Below are 23,217 nucleotides of genomic sequence, written 5' to 3'. Positions count from 1 at the left end.
GGAAAGGGATAAGCGGTAACTCTGTCAGAGCAATAAAGGAGAGGCCGCCAAAAGAATACAAAGTTCACTTTAAAAATATCCACATGATTGGCTTACACTGCCAGAGGTGACATGAAATACCACAGTCCCACGGATTCCAAAACACGGAGAGGGAAAGAAGAAAAAGGAAGGGGGAGGGTGTGACAGGAGCGAAGGGAGGGAGGAGCCAAGCCATAAGACAAGGGACACTGTAAGAAGACAAAAGAAAGCAGGGGTCCAGAGACTCTGGCCTCCTCCGTCCCCCTCCAGTACTGTGTGGCCATGGTCTAGCCCTGAGGAGTTACCATCCAAATGTACACGGATGACCGAATACCATCAAACTAACACATTCTGTCTGTTAAAACAACTTCATTAGAAAGGTTTGTGGAAACATTAACCTCCACGTCTCTTCCATAAATGAACTCTCCCTGGTACTCACTGTACTGATGGTCTGGGGGGATGTTTGTACTTGTAAGAATTTCACACTTCAGTTGATCCTAAAGAGATTTAAGTTGAGAATGAAAGAGAAAGACAGTTAGCCACACATACCAAAAATTAAAGAAAAAAAATGATTCTCATGTCTGTACCTCCATTGTTCTCTTGCTGATAACTACCATGGGGAAAATACACAGTGCGAATGTACAGGTATTTTTCTTTATAACAAACACAACGACCTAAATCTCTAAGAGCATAATATTACACTCCTCTCTATGAAACCCACCCAGAGACAGATGAATGTCTGTGACATCCCACTCAAAGGCTGAGTTTCTGTCAGAGCATTCCTGCAACCTTAAAGTTTCTAATCTAGAAAGTGCAGCTGTCCTGCCTCCCTTCTAACTGACGAACTGACACTGGCCCAGCACTCGGAATCACCGGACCGACTGCCATCGACCAGCAGGAGAGAGATCATCAGAGCTATCTGAAGACTTGTAGGACACGTGTGCTCCGGGTCTGACCGGTGGCATCTTCACAATACGAGCAAGCCTTCTTATAGGAGACAGCATAATAAGAACACCACCAAAATGTGTACGAACAACCACGGAGGGCGGGGTTCCAGGCCCCCCTTGTCATCGTCAAGTGAATGGTTTCAAAAAGATCTTCAGAATCGGAGGGCTCTTCCGAAGACACGGAACGAAGTTCAAAAGGTTTTTCAGACTTTTGATTTAGTGGTATGCCAGTTATAAAATGACTGACAGCCTGTCCTCATTAAGGACCTTCCCTCTTAAACACACTTAGGATGTGCAGTTAGCATGTCAACGTAAAAACTGAAATTACCAAGATGTGCTCCCTCGATCCATGGTAAGACACGCAGCAGCCAACATTCCAGTAGGCACTGAGACTGTCGAGCTTCACCAGCTATGCAAGAGAAACGAAAGTCGTCAAGCAAAGCACCCGAAAATTACACGGCAAAAACTCAACAGCTGCCCTGGTGTTCACTGAAATCCTGAACTTTTAAAGAAATAAAAATAGGCGAAAATGAAGGACAGTATATACACAGGACTTTTTAAGCCCAGCATTTGTTAATTTTCCTTAATGTTGTTTGATCTTAAATTTCAGCAAATCAGGATTCTGGGTGATCTACATATGACTACTCTTGAATTTAAAAGAGCAAATGCTATTTTAAATTGGCTATCTTAATCAATTTGTTTAATAGCCTATTTCTGAATTTTAAAATAACACTTGTTGCCTTTGACAGACTTAGGTATTTCATAGCAACTGAATGTACTCATGTGAGAAACATTTTTTTAAATGTGTTTCTGGGAACACATTTCCAGGAGATTCCCACTCATTCAATTATCAGACAGTAAAAATTTAGCATCTAACGGACTGTTTGCCAGATAAGGAAACACAAGCTCCCTCCAGCAGTTGCCAGTGGCTGCGGAGGAGGGCTGTGGGGGAGGGCCTTATGGGTAATAATGCAGGGAAAGCTGCAGACTGGATGGTGCGGTGGCTGGGGCACCCGTGCCTATGAACCATGGCAAGCACTGACCAGTGCTGCTCTGTTATGCCCGGTGTGCGCCTAACCACATCTCCTGCCTGACCACAAATCATTCTTCCTACATCTAAGGCCTCAGTTTCCGAGTCTTACATGAAATACCATTTGGGAGGCTTCTTGTATCCAGACTCTTCGCTTGATGGATGAACCTAAACGTCAGTGCAGAAAAGGGGTCACAAAGACTCATGGGAAAAGCTGAATCCAAACCGGATCTTGGGCTTTTCCACCCCTGACTCATCTTTATTCACAAACTACAAAGACAACATCAGTCCTTAAAGTCCAAGGCATCTTAGGCTCCCTTAGTCACCCAAATTAAACACATGTTCCCTAATGAGCTAACTTTGCCAAGGAACACGTCAACCCTATTAAAATACCTCTGACACCCAACACGTTTTATTTGTTTCTCCTTTATGAGGGACGGTGTTAAACTCTCAATCAGTATGAAATACCCAAGTCTGTCAAAGGCAACAAGTGTTAGTTTAAAATTCAGAAATAGGTTATTTAACAAATTCAGACAGCCAATTTAAAATATAGACTCTTTTAAACTCAAGTGGCCGTATGTAAATCACTCAGAATCCTGATTGGCTAAAATTTGGAATCTAAATCGATTCCATAAATACATTAAATATCTAAAGACATCTTAATTTCTAAACTTAAAATGTCAAAAATAAATAGATTACCACACGAAGAGGATGCCCGCAATTGTGTACACAATATTCCCTGGAATGACATTTGCTAGTTTTATCATAAATGCAAATGTTTTCAGTTTCCTCTAAATATTTTATATGGCCAGAAGTAGTTATTAAGAGTTGGATCATTTACTATAAGTCATATCGTACTCCCACGCCTTCCTAAAACTCCTGAGGGCTTAGATGTGTTACTTTTGCTCTATCCTTAAGATGTACTTAACACCTTTGCAGAGTCTGCATTAAAATGACTAAATAATCACACTCTGGGGGCAAAGTGAAGTGAGACATCTCTCCAAGCTGGATTCTGACATTGCTGCCCTCTCCTACCATCTGGCTGAACAGATACTTCAGTTCTTAAAGATCTTATCCACATGAGCACAAAAATTGATCCCTACCAGGAAATTCTAGAAACTTGTATACGAAGAGTATAGTACCTTATATATGATTTTTTCTGCTTCATTTAAAATGCATGGAGTCCAGTGTTCATTGGTCGTCTAAAATGAAATGAAGGTCAACTATTACAAAGTAGTATGTGTCATACACACTCTAGTATCTACGTAATCATCAAATAATGTAGAAAGAAAAGGGGCCGGCCAGATAGCTCAATGGGTAAAATCATTTGCCACCAGACCTCTAACACTCGAATTCAACCGCAGGGCCCACATGGTAGGAGGCGAAATATATTCCTACAAATTTCTCTGACTGTCACATGTGTGCTGTGGTGCAGAAATGTCCTCTCTCAAACACACACACAAACATTTACCAAATAAATGTATTTATAAAAGTTTAGAACTTACATAGGTTAAGTCAGGTAAGGTTAACTGATACTTTATATATTTATATAACAAAAAGAAGCAGTGAAATTTAAAATCGAAGGGACTCTTTCAACCACGTTCCTCCGTTTAGAAAATTATTGTTGGGTTACTATGGCATCTGAAGTCATAGACGTGCATGAAAACAAAGAGCTGGTATGTACACATGAAGAAGATACACATTCTTGAAAAATAAACACTGCTGTAAGGTAGGATGGAAACACAGTGAGTGTGGAAGGCAGCACAACCATGTGTGCAGTGTGGCTGACAAGGCCAAGTACTAACACCCACTAGGGGACATTGCTGACGGATTGCCTAAATGATTTCCCAAGCTGAGGAGTGGGAATGTCTGAGTGGGAGTCAGACATGGGAAGCAGACAGTTCTCAACATGTCTGGCTTAAGGAGTGGGTGGGGAAGAAGAGATGGTTAGAGTCAGGCTGGGGATGGAAAGTTAAGCAGAGCCTTTTTAAGTTTTGTTGTGAGGAAGAGACAAAGGTGTTTAAGACTGACATGATAGGACACGCTTTTAATACCAGCCCTCAAGAGGCAGAGAGGCAGGAGGCTACCCATGAGTTCAAGGCCAGCCTAGTCTACTTAATGAGTTCCAGGCCAACCAGAGCTACATAATAATACTCTATCTCAAAAAAGGAAAAAAAAAAAAAAAAGTGTTTCACTGCGTATAGGAAGATGAGGGAAAGAGAAAAGCAAGCTGCTCTGGGAGAGAGGATGAGAGAAGCAGGAATGTGGGGACAATGAGACACAGAGGGTCTAATGTGGAAGTAAGGCTGTCTCTGAGAAGGTGAAACGAAGGACAGTGTGTTCAGCAGGCTTTCTGACAGCCTGTCATCAGTGAGGCCCAGCAGCTGAAGCAGACAAAGAGCCACGTGCTTTAGATAGGCTCAATCTTACAAAACACAAAAGGGGCCCTCGGACTCCTAAATCAGCAGTAAGTGTGGCTTAGCTAGAAGCCTAGCTCAGTACCCACCCTTGAGAACAACATGCTGCAGATCTTGATGAAATAAAACAGGGAGAATGAGGGAGGGCACTAATAAGCGCTAAGAAGAAAGTAAACAAACAACAAAGGCAAGACCTCCCTCACGGGAGTTCTAAGACCAGACTGGCAAAGGGAATTGCTATGGTGGCAAATAAAACAGTAGGGGCTCTGAGCAGAGACTGGGGAATCACAACACCACACAGTAAGACCACTTGCACTAGAATGCCTTACAGACCAGGTGGAGTGTGGTCTGCTATTTCTCTCTCTTTTTTTTTACTTGTTAGATGCTCAAAGTTAAATATGGTGCTGTTTATGAAGTCTGTTATGAGACTCAGTTGTCTGGATCAATGATCCCTCTACCCGTAAGAACTCAGACTGGTCTTTCAGATAGAATTGCTACTGAATATTCTGCTCTGTCAGAAGCTACTGCATGTCCCCAGGCATGTTCCTTACCACTTAGTTACTCAGAAAAGTTAAAAAAAAAAAAAAAAAAAAACAACTCTACCTATACATACCCTATATTGCTTAAGAGATTACAGACAAAATAATCTGCATTATGAAATATCTAATCAATATGAATAACATCTCATCCCAGTCTCTCCCTCCCTCCCTCCCTCCCTCTCTCCCTCCCTCCCTCCCTCTCCCCCTCTCTCCTCCCCTCCTTGTGATGCTCACACTCTGTCTACTCTCTGGAAATCCTACAAAATATTACCAAGTACAAGCTCAGAACTCTACACAGTCATCTGTTCCTTCCCCACATGTTATGTGGAAACATTTTAAAAATCAAAATAATTACTAAATATAAAAATATTACTGAAAATGGTGAACTTGGAGAAAATGTGCAGCAAGAGAATTCTTCAGAAACATAAAAGCTATTTAAAGCAGCATTGTGCCTTAGGCAATTCAGTTATTTCAGAATATTAATACTTTATACAGATTCCACAGAAGTTTTAGATAAACCAACATTACCAACAGACTAAATTCTCTCAGGGTGACACCGAATGAAAGCGGCCTTTCTGGATCAGTGACCTACCAAAGAAGAAAGGAACATTAAAATACAAGATGGTAGAGACTTGCCTTGTCTGGCCTCAGTGGGAAAGGATGTGCCTAGTCCCACAGTGACTTGACATGCCAGGGTAGGTTGGTACCCAGTGGGTAGCCTCCTCCCCTTCTCCTCTGAGAAGGAGAGGAGGGTATGGGGAGAGGAGGTGGACTAAGATCTGGATGTAAAATAAATTAATTAATTAATTAATGGGAAAAAAAGATGGTGAAGCCTTTAAAACATAAGTGGTCAGTCCAAAATATGTGTGCATACGAATAACACCAAATGGATTCAGAGGTTGTTTTGTTTTTGTGTAACTAAAAATAATAATGTAAAAAGAAGAGGTCATGAATTGAGACAAAGTGGGGGGAACACAGAAAGAGCTGGAGGGGGTGGTAGGGAGGGTTGCAAATTATATAAATACAGGATTTGTATATTCAAATCTCAAAAGAATAAAAAATATAAATTTAAAATAGAATGTAAACTTAATAATAAAATAATAAATGGTCAGCAGGTAAGCACATGTCCAACAGGGAGTCACACAGCCCAGGGACCTGCAAAGACAGGAGTGGGCCCCCGATACGGTTGTGTGTCCATAGAAACACCATGACAGATGCCACTACTGCGGTGTTTTCCCAGAACTGTTTTCCTACACCTAAGAAGCTCCACAAGTATGGCTGGCAGACTCTTCTTAGATGGCTAGAAAGAGATGGTCCTCTATTTATACCACAGTGTTCTCCACAGACAATGACTTCAGCACTTAGGATTCCCATCGTCGCAAGCGTGAGCACTCTATAATTTTACTTCCCTTGACACCTCGAAAGTACCTGTTTTGCTGAGATTATTTTGGGTTTTTTTTTTTTTAAACAGGATCTCACTTTGTAATTCCGTCTGGTCTTGAACTTTCAATCCTACTTTTGCAGCCACGCTTTAGAATCTTAATATTTAATTGACCAAGTCTATTTACCCCAAATCTATCAAAGATGAACTGCTTTTCTGTTTCTAAACTTCTATATGAGATATTTATAAATGGTGTTTACCCTGTGTCACAATGTGCATGATGTTGCTGTCGTGACCACTGAAAGATGTTTGAAAGCCATAGACAACTGTTTGCTTGTGATGGAAGCATGAATTGTGAGAAAAGAACTTGTAAATGTTGTACTACATCATCCAAATGAAACTCCATGGCCTTGTCACACAGACCCCTATCAAACGGGAAATATGTGTGTATGCTCTGGGGTAGCTGAGAAGCACAAACAGTTTCATATACTTTATTTGTAATTAATGCATATAAATATTTCATTCATATAAATATATAATGGAGTCAGCCACGGTGGTGCACACTTATAAACCCCATACTCAGATATATATACAGATAGATAGATAGATATAATATATATATATATATATATGAATAACTAGTGTATTTTGATTTACAACAATCACCAGCCATGTTGCTGTGAATGACAGAAAATCAGTTGTTGGATCTTCTAGTACTCTTAATCTTAGGTCTTTAGGGAAAGCACTCCAGCTTTCAAAGCAGTTATAATCATTTGCATTTGCAGCCACAGTATAGAAAAGTCCCATTTCTCCACACAGCTTTAACAATAACTCATTTCCATAATACACTGGGTACATTTTTCCTGACTTGCTGCAGGCAGGAGTATCTGAGTTAGCAAAGTTTACTTTAATACCTCCAGAAAGCCAAGAGATAGAATGAGCAATGGAGTGGGGTTTTTTTCCCCTCAAACTGCAAATACATGGCATTGAACACTGTCACACAGAGAACCCAGGAAGGGAAATGAAACCCTGTCTATCTTCAAATCTAGTCAAATCTAAGGCAAATTAACATGAGACTCTAAGCTGGGTTGCCTCGAGCCTGGCTTCTAACCCACTGTGGGTGCTCCCGAGCCGCTCAGGCCCACTGCAGGGCTAGTCAGTCTGTACTGCACTGACCAGAGGCCCTGTCCCCTGACTGCCATTGCCAGCAGTTACTCTAATTGTTTTGACGATATAACTGAAATCAGTCTCTTAAAGTTATACATAGCATATACAACAAAATCCAAACGACGCACAGGAACAGTCAGCCCAGGCGGTGGTTTACGCTATTTACGGATGCACAGCCTGGCCAGCGCTGCAGTGCAAAGGGTGAAGCACCAGCACATTTACAGGGGTGGCTTTCAAATTTAAATTTAGGTTCAGTTAATCTACAGATGGAATACCAGAAGATATAGAATATCATAAATCACATCAAATGACCAACAAAATACTAAAATTACTTACATCATCTTCGTATTTAATATGAATGTCTGTAATTTTCACTTGGACATTTTTTATTACTTGAGTTGCCAATTTTTCCAGAAATGTATCCTTTTTTGCTTCTTTGGGCTTATCTGTGAAAAAGAGAAAAACAGCTCAAGACTTGCAATTCTCACACACCTCACGACCGATGGCCGAAGAGCGCTAAACGCACTACGCAATGGAAATTACATCGTATTCTAGGGTCCTTTCTTAGACTTACTTTAGAATCTGATAAACAGTTCCAGCTTAAAGTTCAGTTTTATGTTTAAACTGCACACTAATGTTCATTTTACCTTCCAAGACAGAAATCAAGGTGTATAAACAGCACAGGTAGAGAACTGCTTGTACCTACCTTTGGAGCGATCAAGACCTTTAAAACGTTTCTTAAAATGTTTTTTGTGCTTTTTACGCTTACGTCCTTCTCAGTGGAAGCATTTTAGTGAGAAAAGGATAAAAGTCAAGTTAGCAGACAAGAGGACAGAAAAGGAAATACGAGAATTCTTCCTGAATCCAAGTTCAGCGAGACTTACCTCCCTCTACACTGACTGACCCACTACTTCAACATGAACACAAACTCACAAGCTTTCTTTACTATATTAACATTCGGCAGTAAAGAACAACTTTTAATCTAGAGAATAACTAGGCAGATACAATTACATAAAACATGGATAAAATACATCCATTCCCAATGGTGTTTCAATATTTATAGTTACATATTATAGTGCCACTTTAAGTTAAATGTTACCAAAATATTGGAAATGTAACGATGATGACATAAAGCCTCAGGGAAAGGTTCTGAGCGATGTGCGGCAGGGCAAATGGGATGGCTGGGTTGAGGGCTATGGCCTCTCTAGATGATGATCTTTGCAAACAGAACTGCTTAAGCATGAGGTAAAGCTCATGAAAGTAGAAGGGTATAAAATGTATACCAAACAGTACATTCGGCTAGCACTGGTTCCTCTAAAGTGTATCCTTCTTATCTGGCATTTTCACATTAGCCAACACCCTCTAGTGTTCTACTCAATCAACAGCCAGGCACCAGCCATGACCTGACCTCCAGAGGAAGTCCTGCATGGTCTCCTGACTCTGCTCCCCAGAAAAGACCTTCTGCTCTGCCACTGCATCTAATATACTAGTTGAGCCTGTCAATCACCCATGCCAATTCATTTAAAGGTTCTCTGCAGCCTGACAAATAAAATCAAATGTGTATGCATGGCACAGGCCTGGTCTTTGCCATGCCTGCTAGCCACCTATGTATGGGAAATTGCAGAACTGTTATTGGTAACTTCCAAAACACACTAATGCCAATGCTATTGCCTCCCTACATACCACTCTGCAATCAGGCTACCGTCCGCAAATTCTTTACCAAGCAAACTTTTAGGTGTTGATGTCTCATGTCCAACACTCCTGCCAACACTCCTGCCATATGACTCACCACCCGTATGAATCTTTCCATAGCTCTGCGCAGCCTCAGGGCCTGTACCTTACCCAAAATTCTAATAAACAACAAGGTGCTGTACTGAAATGTCTGCCTGATTTCTTTGCCAATGGGCAAGAGGCTCCCATCCAGCAATAGGCTTCCAAGAACAGAAATCCATGTCTAAGCAAAGGCACACAGCATATGCCTGTTCAAATGAACAAAGACATCACACAAACATCATAACAAAATATAAAATGTGATCAGAATATATTTGTATACAGCCACAAGTTCTATTTTATTTTGTCAATATTTACAAATTGTCCTACCATAAAATTAAGACAAGAGCTAGAATTACAAGAATAAACTGGTATTTCAGATGAAGTCTGTTACATAGATAACAGAAGCTGACTAGCGCAGCCACTAGCATTTCCTAACACAGTGAGAGTTCCTGATTCCACTCCATAAATCAAGCGTACGAAAGACAATTCTCAAAGAAACATCCCCGGGGGAAGGTAAGAGAGGCAGCACTGTCTGGAGTCTCCAGGCCTGACCATTAGCTCAGCTTCACAAGCGCTCTAGCCCCTGTTCTAGCATTCATGTAGATGTGGAAGGCACCACATCAGTCCTCCTAACACCATCTTAAGTCTACAAAAGTGCTACAGAGTTTTGAGAGAAAGTCCCTATTTAATCTAATAAAGAATAAATTTCTTCTGATTCTCAAATACTCTAGGACAGTTCTCAAAACTTTGATCTTGGGACTTTTTAAATTCACATTTAAAGCATGAGCAATTTGAAGAGATTTCAAGTAATATAATTTATGATGCTAGAAATAAAAAACAGAAACTATTTTCAATTCATTCAAAATAATAACCATCACTTGATTACTTATAGTAATGCACTACATAAACAATATATATATATATATATATATATATATATATATATATATATATATATACACACACACACACACACACATCCCCAGTGAGAAGAATCACACGATTTTACATTTGTACAAATGTAATATCTGGCTTTAGTGTGGCCTAGCTTAGTGGAAGATGGCGAGATTCACATGTCTGCTTCTGCCTTCAATCTGCTGAGATATGTTGTCTGATTGAGGTCCATGATGAAAACATGATTCCAAAGCAGATATGCCACTGGAAAAGGGACGAGTGTGTGCATGGTCACGTGTAATTATGAGGAATGCAGTCAAGTTTAGAAAGTAGAGTTTCTTCATTAGGGTTTTAGATTATATATAAGATATATCATCTAATTATAGTCAGTCAATTAAAGTCAGTTGGCCATCGCACACGTGACATGGGCCTTTCAGACAGCCACGACTCTCCAATCTCTGGGCATGCAGAAATCATGCTGCACTGAGTGAGGCAGAGCCCCCTCACGTTCAGTCCTGCCGACGTTTAACACAAGAGGCAAATTTGCTGCAATCACCTCAGACTCACGGGACAATCTGGCCATACTAAGTGTTGTCAAGCTCCAGGTGGCAAGTAAGGGGTTCTTAGAACTCCAATGTTTCATCAAAAGCACCAAGTGTCACTACTCAAACATGGCGGTTCTGTCACTTTGTTTTCTGTAGTAGCTACACACTGAGCCTTGAATGAGGACAGTCTGTCAATCTTTGGAGTACAAATGGCCTTTGTCCACAAGAAGCAACGTCACACGATTCACACATCTGCACAAACGAACACCCTTGAGAATCACCTGACTCAGCATTCAGAAATGCTTCACACGCACCTTCTCCTGTGTCCCACAAAATTTTAGAGACCTGCTCAAAAGTTAGTGTCCATTTAAGTTAAAATTCTACTTTGTCAAGAAAAAACTTTAAGAAATACTGGCATATTTCATTTTCTTTTGCTTTTGTAATGAGTGCACGGTAGCAAAGAATATAGTGACCAGTAAGTAGTCCAGTGAGCTGTCCCACCTTGAATCAGGCCATGACAGCCACTGAGTTACAAGCCATTGCTTACACCAGATACAAATTTCAACTCAGTGAAAAGTTAAATGCTGGGCTGGAGCGATGGCTCAGTGGTTGAGAACACTGACTGCTCTTCCAGAGGTCCTGAGTTCAATTCCCAGCAACCATATGGTGGCTCACAACCATCTCTAATGGGATCTGATACCCTCTTCTGGTGTGCCTGAAGACAGCTACAGTGTACTCACATACATAAAATAAATAAATCTTAAAAAAAAAAAGTTAAATGCTTTAATATCACCATGAAAATAGCTCTACCTGAGAATTGATGCTCTAATGTTAAAAAAAAAAAAAAGTGACATGAAGTAGGGGAAGAATATGTACTCAGAAACTGAATGGGGAAATTGTCATGAAGTACATGTGAGCTCTCAGCTAAGACCAGGGAGCTAAGGGAAGGAGCTAAGGGAGCTAAGCCATCATCAAACGAATCTTCTCACTGCACCATGAGCCTCACTTTACTATGATTACTTTAAAATCTAAAAGAAGGTAATGAATCAGCTAAGGCTTCCTTCACTGTGCCTTTTCCTGGCTTTTACAAGACCGGTGATTGTGGAAGGTATTAGGATAGGTCACCAGCACTCATTATAACTTCCAGGCAGATTCTTCCTAGAAAGACCGGAAAACTCTGGCAGCAGTGACAACAGAGAGCCAGTTCATTGCAGCCTATAAAACTGCCCAATGGCCCTGAGATTCTCCATGCTATCCTCGTACTGAACAAACTAACAAATTAGCAGTCAGCCACGGCTACCTCAGTGGTAGACTTGTAAAGTAACAAATTAGCAGTAAGTCATGGTCACTACCATGGTAGATTTGTAAAGTAACAAATTAGCAGTCTACCACGGTTACTACCTTACATAGATTTATTAAATAAAAAATTGTTCTTAAGATAACTCCACTTAATGCTTCGAAACTGCCATGTAAATTTTCCCACTGTCAAAATAAAAATATGTATTAAAGAAGTTTCTCTGCAGAGGGATTCTACCATAGCACTCAGTATTTGAAATTTGAGATGCAGACCCACTTACCATTTAGTCAAAGCAAATCTAAATTGTGCTGAAATTAACATAAATTCCTGAAGAGTTATAAAGACATAACATTTCATTTAAATATTGAAACTGTTACTATCTGGTACACATCCTAGTGTACATAAGATTCATATTCTAAATCCTACAGCAAACAGCCTTCAGTTTGCTTTTGTGAAGCTTCAGGTTTCAACACACTCTACAGGACAACAGAAGAGAAGATTACACAATCAGGAGGATGGGAAAAAAATGCAGGGGTCCTCCTTGAGGCTCTGGATGAAGCATTAAAATAAATATATATAACACATACATTCCATCTTACTGCTTGCGAATTTGAAAGTCTCTGCTGTAAGCAAAAGAAAGCACTCTGTTGGGAAACACTATTACTGTACTAAAAACTAAGCCAAAGGGAGGGCAGTACAAATTTCATGGTCACTTGCAGATCTGAGAATTCTACAGGGGCAGTGAGCTGTGCGTGCTCTCTCACAAACAGCAAGCTTCCAGCACAGAGTTTTCCAGAAGACGCTCAAAGACTCGGTGAATGAGTGAATGGCTGCGGAGGGAGGGGAAAGGAAGAGATGGCAAGGGTATGAACGTGAATTACATTTCCATATTTCCCAAAGGACACGCACTGTCCAGTGGACTCCACTAAAAGCTCATAAATAAGAACATCAGTTTCGTGAAGTTAGGTATAATTAACCATGCATACCCACCAGGCTTGACGTCCTTGTAAAGCAAGCTTTCCAAGCCATACATGAACTCCCCATGTGCACCTGCATCCCAGGGCAGCAGGAAGCGAAATGCAAAGCGTTATAAGACACCTTTAGTTTTGCAGACTTAGCTTCAGAACCACAGAAACCACACTGCAGGACATGTGAAGAGCCAGGGACATAAAGCCATCCACCCCTACGGAAACGTTCCCAGCGACGGCACGTCCATTCTTTCAACACAAAACCTTCCTTCCACATCAAACAAAAATTCTCCACCGTGAAAGTTGAAAGAATCACATTGGGCAAGGCAGATAAACAGCACTGACGGCTTGGGTCTCATTGTCATCTCGCATTTTCAAACACAACACAAATGTGTCATCTGGGTTCTCCTCCTGCCTGTCACGTGGCCCGTTTTCGTTAAGTTCCTATGATATCTGCCACTAGCTTTAAAGTCAGATGAGAAAGTCTCCGCTTACTACACAGTGCGACTTGTTCTTTGCAGACAAGGTGCCTGCAGGCATTGCTCACTGGAGTTAATACTGGCTAGACAGCTCCCTCTCCCACTTCCCTCCCACAGGGAGCACAGCCTAGACTGCAACTTCAGACTTTTAAAGAAAGGCTTGTGAACTCCCACTCCTCGGCCAGCTGGAGGCTAAAGTTCATCTTTGCACTAGGTAATGTGGTCACTGACCTCATCGCCCTGTCATTCAGGTCTCTTTAAAGTGATCTCAGCTAGTTTCCCAACCGTACATGCAAATACTCTGTCTCAAACCCTTGACTTCCAGCTCTTCCCCACATGTGCCTGGCCTTTTCCACCCTGCCTCCCTGCCTCCCTGACCTGAAGAACTCTTTCTGTCTTCCATGTTCACAGAACCTACTGAGCTGCACAACTTAACCGTGTCACCCCATTCTGAAGTCTCCTGACACTCTACTGGACCTTTTTGATGGGACATAACACTTTCTCCTGTTTGTCACTAAACAAATGCCTTACTTGCCCAATTCAAATTGCTTGACATGAGAGTTCCATTTTCAACAACATATAAGACCATAGTGCCTCAAAATTCCCCAGAAGCTAGCACACACAGCATGCGACATCCTACTTCTGAACCTCCTTAATCCTGAGTTTGGAGTTTTTATTGCTATTTGTTGGCAGGTCTGTGAGGATGGGAATTTCCTGAGGAAAGTTTGTAGTGTGTGTGTGTGTGTGTGTGTGTGTGTGTGTGTGTGTGTGTGTGTGTGTGTGTGGGGTGTGTGTGTGTCCGTGTGTGTGTGTGTCCGTGTGTGTGTGTGTGTGTGTGTGTGTGTGTGTGTGTGTGTGGGGTGTGTGTGTGTGTATGGGGTGTGTGTGTATGGGATGTGTGTGTGTCTGTATGTGTGTCTGTGTGTCTAGTTTTTTCAAACAGTTCTATAGTGACCTCCCCTGTGCCATCCTCCTGTGTACGAGAATTACAGGTATGAACTACTACTTCCAGAATCTTGAATGTGATATTCTAAACCCAGGGAAAAAAGAATCTAGCATTCAGTCTTAGGAGAACTTTCAGTCATGCTGGGAGCTATTAGATGTGTCCAGCAAACACAGGCGGAAACAAAAGAACAGGCAAGGAAGCCATGGAGGAGCTAATTCAACAGAGGAATAACAGGACAGGCCCGACAAGACTGTGTTTGCAGACCCAAAACCTAAGTAAACTACGCAGGCACTGAAGGTGAAGTTCTGCAGTAGAGCTCCTGCCCAGTGAGGAAGGGAGGCTCATTTATGCAGCACTAAATAAACCAGGAGGGAAAAAAGCAATTCAGAAGGAAAACTCCAAGAAAAAAAAAATAATAAGACATATGTAAGGAAGACTGGAGCAGGAATTAAAAGAGTGGGAAAATACCTGAAAAACCAACAATTCGTCTGTGGAAAACTTAGTGCATTTCATAGCAGATTAAACAAAGAATGAGGGGAGTATTTGCAAGTCAAGAAAATCAGGACCTCTAGGAGGAAGTATAACCATAGGCTACCATTAGGCCTTTATACTGAGCAATCACCTTGTCATAGTACATAACTGGCCTAAAATTACCACCCGCCCAGACTTTTTGAAAGTGCAAAGGGCATCTCTCTGTGGTCTTTGGGCTTGAGTCAAAAAAAGAAAGGGGATTAGGGTGAAAAAAAAAAAAAAAAAAAACAGCAATGGCGGACATAAAAAAAAAAAAACAAAAAAAAACCCCCACAATGGTGGACATTAGTGAACCAGAAAACAACAGCATTGAGACTCCTAAAACATAAACTGGCTTATAAGAACAGAGTATGAAGGACAGCAAAACGTGCGCAGGGGACTGCCATCTATCACCCTAACTGCTGTGGGGGACCATTTTATTGTTAAGTGTATGTATATATTACCTTGCAAAATTAACATTTTAAACGTGGAGAAACTATATATGATGGCCTTCCCAAGTACAGAAAGCCACTCCAGAGAAATAGAAAGGAAAAGTTTATTAAAGCTAAGCAAATTCTATAAAATTGAAATAAAGACTTCAGGCTTTGTTCCAAACAACAGTAACAGCATTTTAAGGAAGCTACGTGTTTTAGAGTAAATCAACATGAGGTTCCATCCATCCTCACTCGTACTTATCTGCCCGTGCAGGCCGGAACATCCCCTCTCCTTATCGCCCTGAGTCTCCACACAGGCAACGGTACCCCAGACTTTAAAATCAAGAAATACTGGGAAAGTAAGTCTGAAAAAGCGTGATAATTATGTAATAACTACTGATTAATACGGTAACATGAGAAGCAGTTAAACAATGGTTCTCAACCTGTGGGCTGTGACCCCCTCAGATATCATATAACAAATATCCAATATATCAGATACTTACATCGCAGTTCATAACTGTAGCAAAATTACAGTTCTGAAGTAGCAATGAAATAATTCTATTGTTAGAGGTCACTACAACATAAGGTTACAGCAAAAGCTCACAAGAAGATGATGCATAGCCACAGAAACTAGGAAAGAATATTTATAATGTGGTCAAAATGCTAACAACAGATCTCTTCAGTACAGGAAAATGATCTCTCAGCATATACCACAATTCCTAAATTAATCTGCGTTACATTCAGAACCCAGTACGTGAAACTGAATTTTACCTTCTGAATTTTAAGTACAGGCTGACAAACCCTAAAATTTATCACCCAAGAGGCTGCCATGTTTGCCTTACATAATGCACAGACCTAACACAGGACTAGACCCACAAGTGTTCACCCTCCATTGAGAAAACACGAATCTCCACCAGACCCAAGCACGTCAGTGTGGAGCTAAACTATTTTCACTAGGGCCAGATCACGCCTTTCTTACAGAGCACTGAAAATACTAAATTATTTTTTAAGCTATTACAATAGTCCTAGAAAAGGGGGAGTTGAAGATCTCTCAAAGATAAAATATTAATTATATATGTACTATTAATGTGCAATTGTGTAGCTCTATACCTAAATATGCCATTGTGCCTGGATGAATATATATGTGTTTATGTGTATATGCACATGTGCATGTGTGTATACCTGTGTGCACATGTGTGCATATATGGGTGTGTAAATTCAAAAAATAAACTTACTTAGAATTATATAGAAAGAAATGAAGTTCCACTAGTGTCCAAGTGACATGCCTCATTTTTATTGAACTATTTCTACATACTAATGAAGCAAAATGGATGTTTTTAAAAACCAGAAACACTACTGGACTGCCAGAAAACTTCACCATGCTTTATGAAAGTGTAAAAGAGAAAAGGGAAAAACTATTAAGGCTTTCACATGTTTTCTTCTATTATGATAGCTTCTGTATTATGACTGGCATTAGTAACTTCTAGTAAAAAAAAAAAACCAACATTTCTACATAAGAAAAACATAACTTGGGACAAAGAGGAATTGCGGTCAGTGACCTGGAAACCCCAAGAGCAGATACTGCTTCTGTGACTGGCGTTTGAGAAGGGTCTCCGATGTGGCCCACACTACTGGGTCACAGGATCTCCCACATCAACCTCCAGAGCAGCCAGACCTAAACAACCACACAGAGCTCAAGAAGTCATTCTAAAATAGACTCCTCACCGGTTCATGCTTCCAGGGCCACAGAGAGAGCCTCCCTGCCTCCTGTGTAACTGTACTTCAACTCATTTCTAAGTTAATATCTGCTTTGCCCTGTTCTATTTTCCTTGTAGGAAAAAGACGTTTTGTACACAGCATGAAAGAATAAAAACTCAAAAATATTCACCTTATGTAATAAGGAGCTATCTGCCTTCATCACCACTGAAATTTATATACACCACCAAATGACTCAAAAATGATGCAAAATACTGATAAACAGTATCTTGGTCAGAGCAGGATATGGCTTGATTCTAAAGAGACAAACTAACTGCAATCTGACGAGTCCTTCAATCAGACTAATAACGCCTTTCATTTCATTCCGTCCTGACTCTAGAAATCAAAGTCAAAATCAAAATGTAATGTAATTATCAAATTTATCTGACAAAAAGATAGAAATTAGTGAGGGTGTTGAAATGTTGAAACCTGAAGAAAAACCTCGTTCTGAAAATCCTTTTTCTCATGAAAAGATGGGGAAACGGTCACAGCAGCCGAGCCTTGTACATAGCAGTACACCTCCTACTGTGACACTTAACCCTGTCATCTGACAAACACACAGGCGTTTGAACTGAACACATACAAAGTGTGTAAATGAACACACACAAAATACATATACCTCAATGTCATTCAAAATACAGTTGCCCTTGGGAACTTAGAATAAAATGGTCACCAGACAAAACCAATCGGTCCTCAATGTTGGCCACTGAAATATTCATGAACAGTGTTTTATGGTCTGAAAAGAAAGTTCATTCTTTGGAACTGGGCTTCAGGAAGCCGATGAAAGCTGAGTGGTGGTGACACATGACTTTAATTCCAGCACTCAGGAGGCAGAGGCAGGTAGGTTTCTTTGAATTCCTGGCCAGCCTTGTCTATAGAGTGAATTCCAGGCCAGCCAGGGCTACATACAGAAACTCTGACTCAATAAACAAACAAACAAACAAATACATAATCAACCTATGAAATGACATTAGATATGCCTAAAATATAGATATGCCTAGGTATTATAACAAGCTTAATTAATAAAATAAACTTACCTTTTTCTGCTGCCTTTTGAAGGGCTTCTTCAATTCGGCAAAGTTCTTTCTGTTTAATATCCTGCAAGGACTTTTCTTCTTTCTCAGCATCATACTTAATACCTAAAGGCATATAGTTAATTCTCACAGAAAGAAATGAAATCATCAAACAAATGGAAAGCTTTAACCTTATTATTATAGTCATATGTTAACATTATTTTTAGAAGATGAAAAAACACTTCTGTAGAAATAAACCTATAAAAATTTACACATAAATTATTCCTATTCAATCAGAGAAAGAACTGGAAAGCTTGAAGGGGCTCGAGACCCCATATGAACAACAATGCCAAGCAACCAGAGCTTCCAGGGACTAAGCCACTACCTAAAGACTGTGCATGGACTGACCCTGGACTCTAACCTCATAGGTAGCAATGAATATCCTAGTAAGAGCACCAGTGGAAGGGGAAGCCCTGGGTCCTGCTAAGACTAAACCCCCAGTGAACATGATTGTTGGGGGGAGGGCGGCAATGGGGAGGGGAACACCCACATAGAAGGGGAGGGGGAGGGGTTAGGGGGATGTTGGCCCATAAACCGGGAAAGGGAATAACACTCGAAATGTAAATAAGAAATACTCAAGTTAATAAAATAAAAAAAAAATTATTCCTATTCGTTTACAAACCTCACAAAGGAAAAAAGAAAGAAATCAGAAGAAGGAAGGTAGCTAAACACAGAACAGATGGGAAAGGTGGCTAAAAGAGAAATCAGACGACAGAAAATATGTCAGAATACTGCCTGAGTGGTAAAAGTTTTAGTATCTATAAAGAAGACTTAAGGGAGCTGAAGATATGGCACAGTGCTTTAGAGCATTTGCTGCTCTTGCACAGGACCCGAGTTCGGTTCCCAGCGCCCACATCAGGCAACTCAGATCCAGCTCCAGATCTGACACCCCTTCCTGCCTTGAAGGGAACCTGTACACGTGTGGTGAGCATAAACTCACACAGGCACACACAAATACACATAAATAAATAAATCTTTAAAATAATTAACTGGAAGCTGGGTATGGTGGTGCATGCCTCTGAGGGGCAGGTGGATCTCCAAATTCGAGGCCAGCCTAGTCTACAAAGTGAGTTCCAGGGCAGCCAGGGCTACACAGAGAAACCCTGCCTCAAAAAACAAGAAAGAAAAGAAGAAAAGAAGAAAGGGCAGGCAAGCAGCCTCCTCTGGGCCTCTACAGTGACATCATCTGGAGTCGACGCAGATTGATAAAAATGTCCTCACAAAGTGTTTTGGGAATAATTAATAATCATAACATCATTGTTATCTGTAATCCTATATCCGATAATATATACTAGGAAAATAGAAAAGTTAAATAGGGAGATTTTGAAGGAAATATAGTAGTAGATATATGAAGCTGCCATGATGAAAGGCAATATTTTTATGATGAGCTAAAAAACTAATTTTAAGAGACAAAAAGGGAAATAATCACAATATCTTACAATAGCAAAAAAAAAAAAAAACAGTTAATTTTAGACTACTTCACGGGGAACAGTTTCACGTCACTGCAATGTCACTCTATGATTAGAATGTAAAACAACATACTTGCTCCAGGGACCACAAGCAGGTACAATCCTTCTAGGGTAGCAACCACTGCTTCTCCATAAAGGTTTTTCCAAGGAATCTTCAAAGTTAATTTATCTAAAGAAACATAATTTCCATCTTAAATCCTTACTTGACTGCTAAAGAAGATACAAATAAATTTCTCAATTTTTTTTCCCATGAAAAGTACAAAACTCACCAGGCATTTAGTATGTTTGCCACTTAGGAAAAAAGAGGAGGGGGGAATTCAATATTCAAAATGTTTATTTTATACTTTCCAAACTTAATGATAGTTACCTGATTTGATATCTCAAGACCCTAAGGTAAGTCACACAGTAATCACTGCGATTTGGAAAAGGAAAAGGCAGCTCGGTGTCATTAGTCACCGAGGCCCAGCGAGGTCATCAGCGAGGGTGCTGGAGCCAGAGCTCAGCGCTGCACACGCCTGAAGACTGCACACGCTCTTCCAGCCGCACCGACAACTAAATCAGTACAGGCGCTGTAAATACTGTCTGTGCAAATAGGAACCAAAGCAGCAGAGAGGTCCCTTCTCTTCTTTATGAATGGGGCAGCGGGTCAAACACCCATCAGTGACAGAGGCAGGACCTGAAGGCAAGGCGTGCTGTTTACAATCACTATCATCGTCCTTCATGTTGCTGATGCTATAAAACTCAAATCTAACTTCCAAATGTGTACTTACAAGTCCCTTAGAAGCAGGACAGACTTTCTCTCTTAGAAACAATGGTATTAGGCTGAGCATGGTGGTACACACCTATCATCCCAGCAGCTGGGAGTAGGAGGCAGGAGGATCAGGAGTTCAAAGTCAGACTCACTACACAGCAAGTTCCAGGTCAGCCTAATGACAGCCAGAAACAAGCCCATAAAAACACCCACCTTCAAGAACTGTGGGCCTAATATTCCTAACTCACTTGGTGTTACACAGGAGAGGCTGCGATGGCAGAAGAGAAGGGAGATATGAATTCTGAAACAGACAAAACCATTTCAGGGCCATTTCTTATCTTTTTCCAGTCTCCAGAGCCCTTCCTTCCAAGGCTACAAGAGCTAATGTGCCAGTCAGCTGTCAGGACTGCTACACATCTGTCCTAGCCTTCCTACCCCTGAAGTTTCCCACGTTCCAAAAATAAAATATCTTCCTCCACTAGAATTTTTACTATATATTTTGTGTGTGTGTGGTTGTTTGGGCAGCATGTATGTCTGTGGAAGCCAGAAGAGGGTGTTGGATCCCCTGTAACTGGAGTTGAGATACGAGCTGCCATGTGAGTGACAGTCTTCTGCAAGAGCAGCCAGTGCCCTTCACCAAGGAACCTTCTCTCTAGTCCCCTTCACTATAATTTTGATAAATAATGACATTGGGTCAGTGCTGCTAGCAAGACTTATTAGAAAAGAGTCTGTGACTCACTCATGGATATGAACAACTAAGTCATGTGACCAGCATCACGGGTGTATTTAAAGAACGGTGCTCAACATTCAAACAATTTGATACAACAAACTGAAAGGAAATAAAATAATGTTCTACAAGAGAGAATATTCTGGAGAACTGGATAGCTATATAACTATGTCAGTTTTGTGTGGATATATAGTCCAGGTATAAAATATCAAATTATTTCTGCAATAAAATTTTCATTTCTCAGGGACGAGAGAGATGGTCAGTGGTTAGGCTAAGCACACTTAATGCTCTTTCATGGGGTCCGAGCTCAGTTCCCAGCACCCACGTCAGGTGGATGGCGAATGCCTGTAACTCCAACCCCAAGGGCATCTGAGCTCCCAGGCACCCCTGGCCTGATGCACACCAATACAATTTAAACTAATAACACTTTTTAAATTTCAATTTCTCTTCAGTCTTCAAAGCTGTTGGGTTTCTTATATGGCTTCCATGTCAGAGTTGCCTATTAATATCATCAGTATACTTTTGGATCACTTCTAATTCTTGTGGTTTTATAGTGAGTACTGCCTATATTTACAACGGATAATGCATACATGGAACTTGATGACCTCCTAACAAGGCAATTCCCTTCTTAGTGAGTATAAGGTCAAAACCACAGGAATTCCCCTTTAACAGGAGCACTGAGCAGCACTGGGAGAGCACTCAGCCATTGCTGGTAGCACTGCAAACTCATATAGTCACTATGGAAGTTAGTGTGGCTGTTCCACAGGAAAATGGGAACTGATCTACCTCAAAATCCAGCTATACCACTCTTGGGCATATACCCAAAGGATTCTTCATCCTACCACAAGGACACTTGCTCAACCATGTTCATTTCTGATCTACTCACAGTAGTCAGAAACTGGAAACAACCTAAATATCCTTCAACAGAAGAATGAATAAGGAAAAGTGGTACATTGCAAAATAAGAGTGTTACTGAGCCACTAAAAAAAGGAAAGAAAGAAAGAAAATCCCAGGTAATTCAATGAAACTGGAAAAAAATCGTGCTGGGTAAGGTATCCCAAACACAGAAAGACAAATATGACATGCATTCATTTATATGCGGACACTAGCTGTTAAGTCATTGATAACCAAGCTTCAATCTGTAGAACCACATAGGTTAGGGATAGGTTAGGTACTAAGAGACTAGAGGGAACAAATAGATCTCATTAAGAGAGGGAAATAGAATAGATAGTTATGGATGGATGCAGAGGACTGGTGTGAGAAGATCAAGTAAGGAGGGGTAGGGGAAAGGGAGTTGAGGGAGGGAATACAAGGAGAGACAGCCAAAATAAAGGGCCACTAAATAGGCATTATGGGAACTAACACAGTAGCAGCTTACACACTTACACACACACACACACACACACACACACACACACACACACACATATACATATACACACATACATATATATATATATATATAGAGAGAGAGAGAGAGAGAGAGAGAGAGAGAGATCTCAAAATGAAATGGTCAAATAATGGAGGAGACAAACCTCAACTGGTCATCACTTGTTACCAAATGAAGCTTCCAGTACCGAGATTGGGTTACATCTAATTGAGTTGTTGGCCAAAAAGGTCCCAGGGGAATCCCCAAACAACCCAGGCTATTACCAAAACTACCAGTTATTCTCCACAAACTGATGGCAAGTCCCCATTACTAAAGATAACACCTACACAACTCACTAAGTATAGAGAAGTTGAGTTGATCCCTATTAGAGTCCTCACCCCTATATTTAAGTCTTTGATACAAGAATACTCTGCATACTCCCAAAGGAGAAACATGAATACAAACCCACCCAGGAACCCTTTTATCCATAATGCTATCCTGTCTGCAAGATAAGCTAGGGCGACAGTGGCACAGCGCTGTGGGAGTGAGCAGCCAACATTTGATTTGACTTAGGGCACACTCCACAAGATGGAAACCATACCCAACATTTGGAGGAGCAAGCACCTGGGACTAGATAGCCCAGGGTGCTAGGGGAAAACCAAATACTACTGCTCTAGATGGTAACGGTGACGATAAATGTAGCAATAAAGTGAGTCCTCGTGACAGTC

General features: G+C 40.8%; 1 protein-coding gene across 2 annotated transcripts in view; it reads right to left on the bottom strand.

Annotated features, from left to right (window-relative positions):
- Positions 1 to 23,217, bottom strand: part of Vps13c (vacuolar protein sorting 13 homolog C) — a 152,171-nt gene that overhangs the window by 111,206 nt on the left and 17,748 nt on the right. Inside the window, exons 4-12 of one of the 2 annotated variants that reach the window (XM_032910561.1) lie at positions 19,716 to 19,811; positions 18,138 to 18,239; positions 12,999 to 13,058; positions 8,206 to 8,271; positions 7,836 to 7,945; positions 5,480 to 5,539; positions 3,138 to 3,197; positions 1,294 to 1,374; positions 458 to 515 (exon numbers count right to left, since the gene is read on the bottom strand). In XM_032910561.1, coding sequence (XP_032766452.1) covers positions 458 to 515; positions 1,294 to 1,374; positions 3,138 to 3,197; positions 5,480 to 5,539; positions 7,836 to 7,945; positions 8,206 to 8,271; positions 12,999 to 13,058; positions 18,138 to 18,239; positions 19,716 to 19,811 — 693 coding nt within the window. The remainder of the gene's footprint in view (positions 1 to 457; positions 516 to 1,293; positions 1,375 to 3,137; positions 3,198 to 5,479; positions 5,540 to 7,835; positions 7,946 to 8,205; positions 8,272 to 12,998; positions 13,059 to 18,137; positions 18,240 to 19,715; positions 19,812 to 23,217) is intronic. The other variant, XM_032910562.1, reaches the window with a different exon arrangement.

This window comes from Rattus rattus, chromosome 8 (genome assembly GCF_011064425.1).
Source record: "Rattus rattus isolate New Zealand chromosome 8, Rrattus_CSIRO_v1, whole genome shotgun sequence".
In the NCBI taxonomy this organism is placed as follows: Eukaryota; Metazoa; Chordata; class Mammalia; order Rodentia; family Muridae; genus Rattus; species Rattus rattus.
Note: the sequence above shows the minus strand (reverse complement) of the source record. Positions and strands in the feature narration are given on the sequence as shown.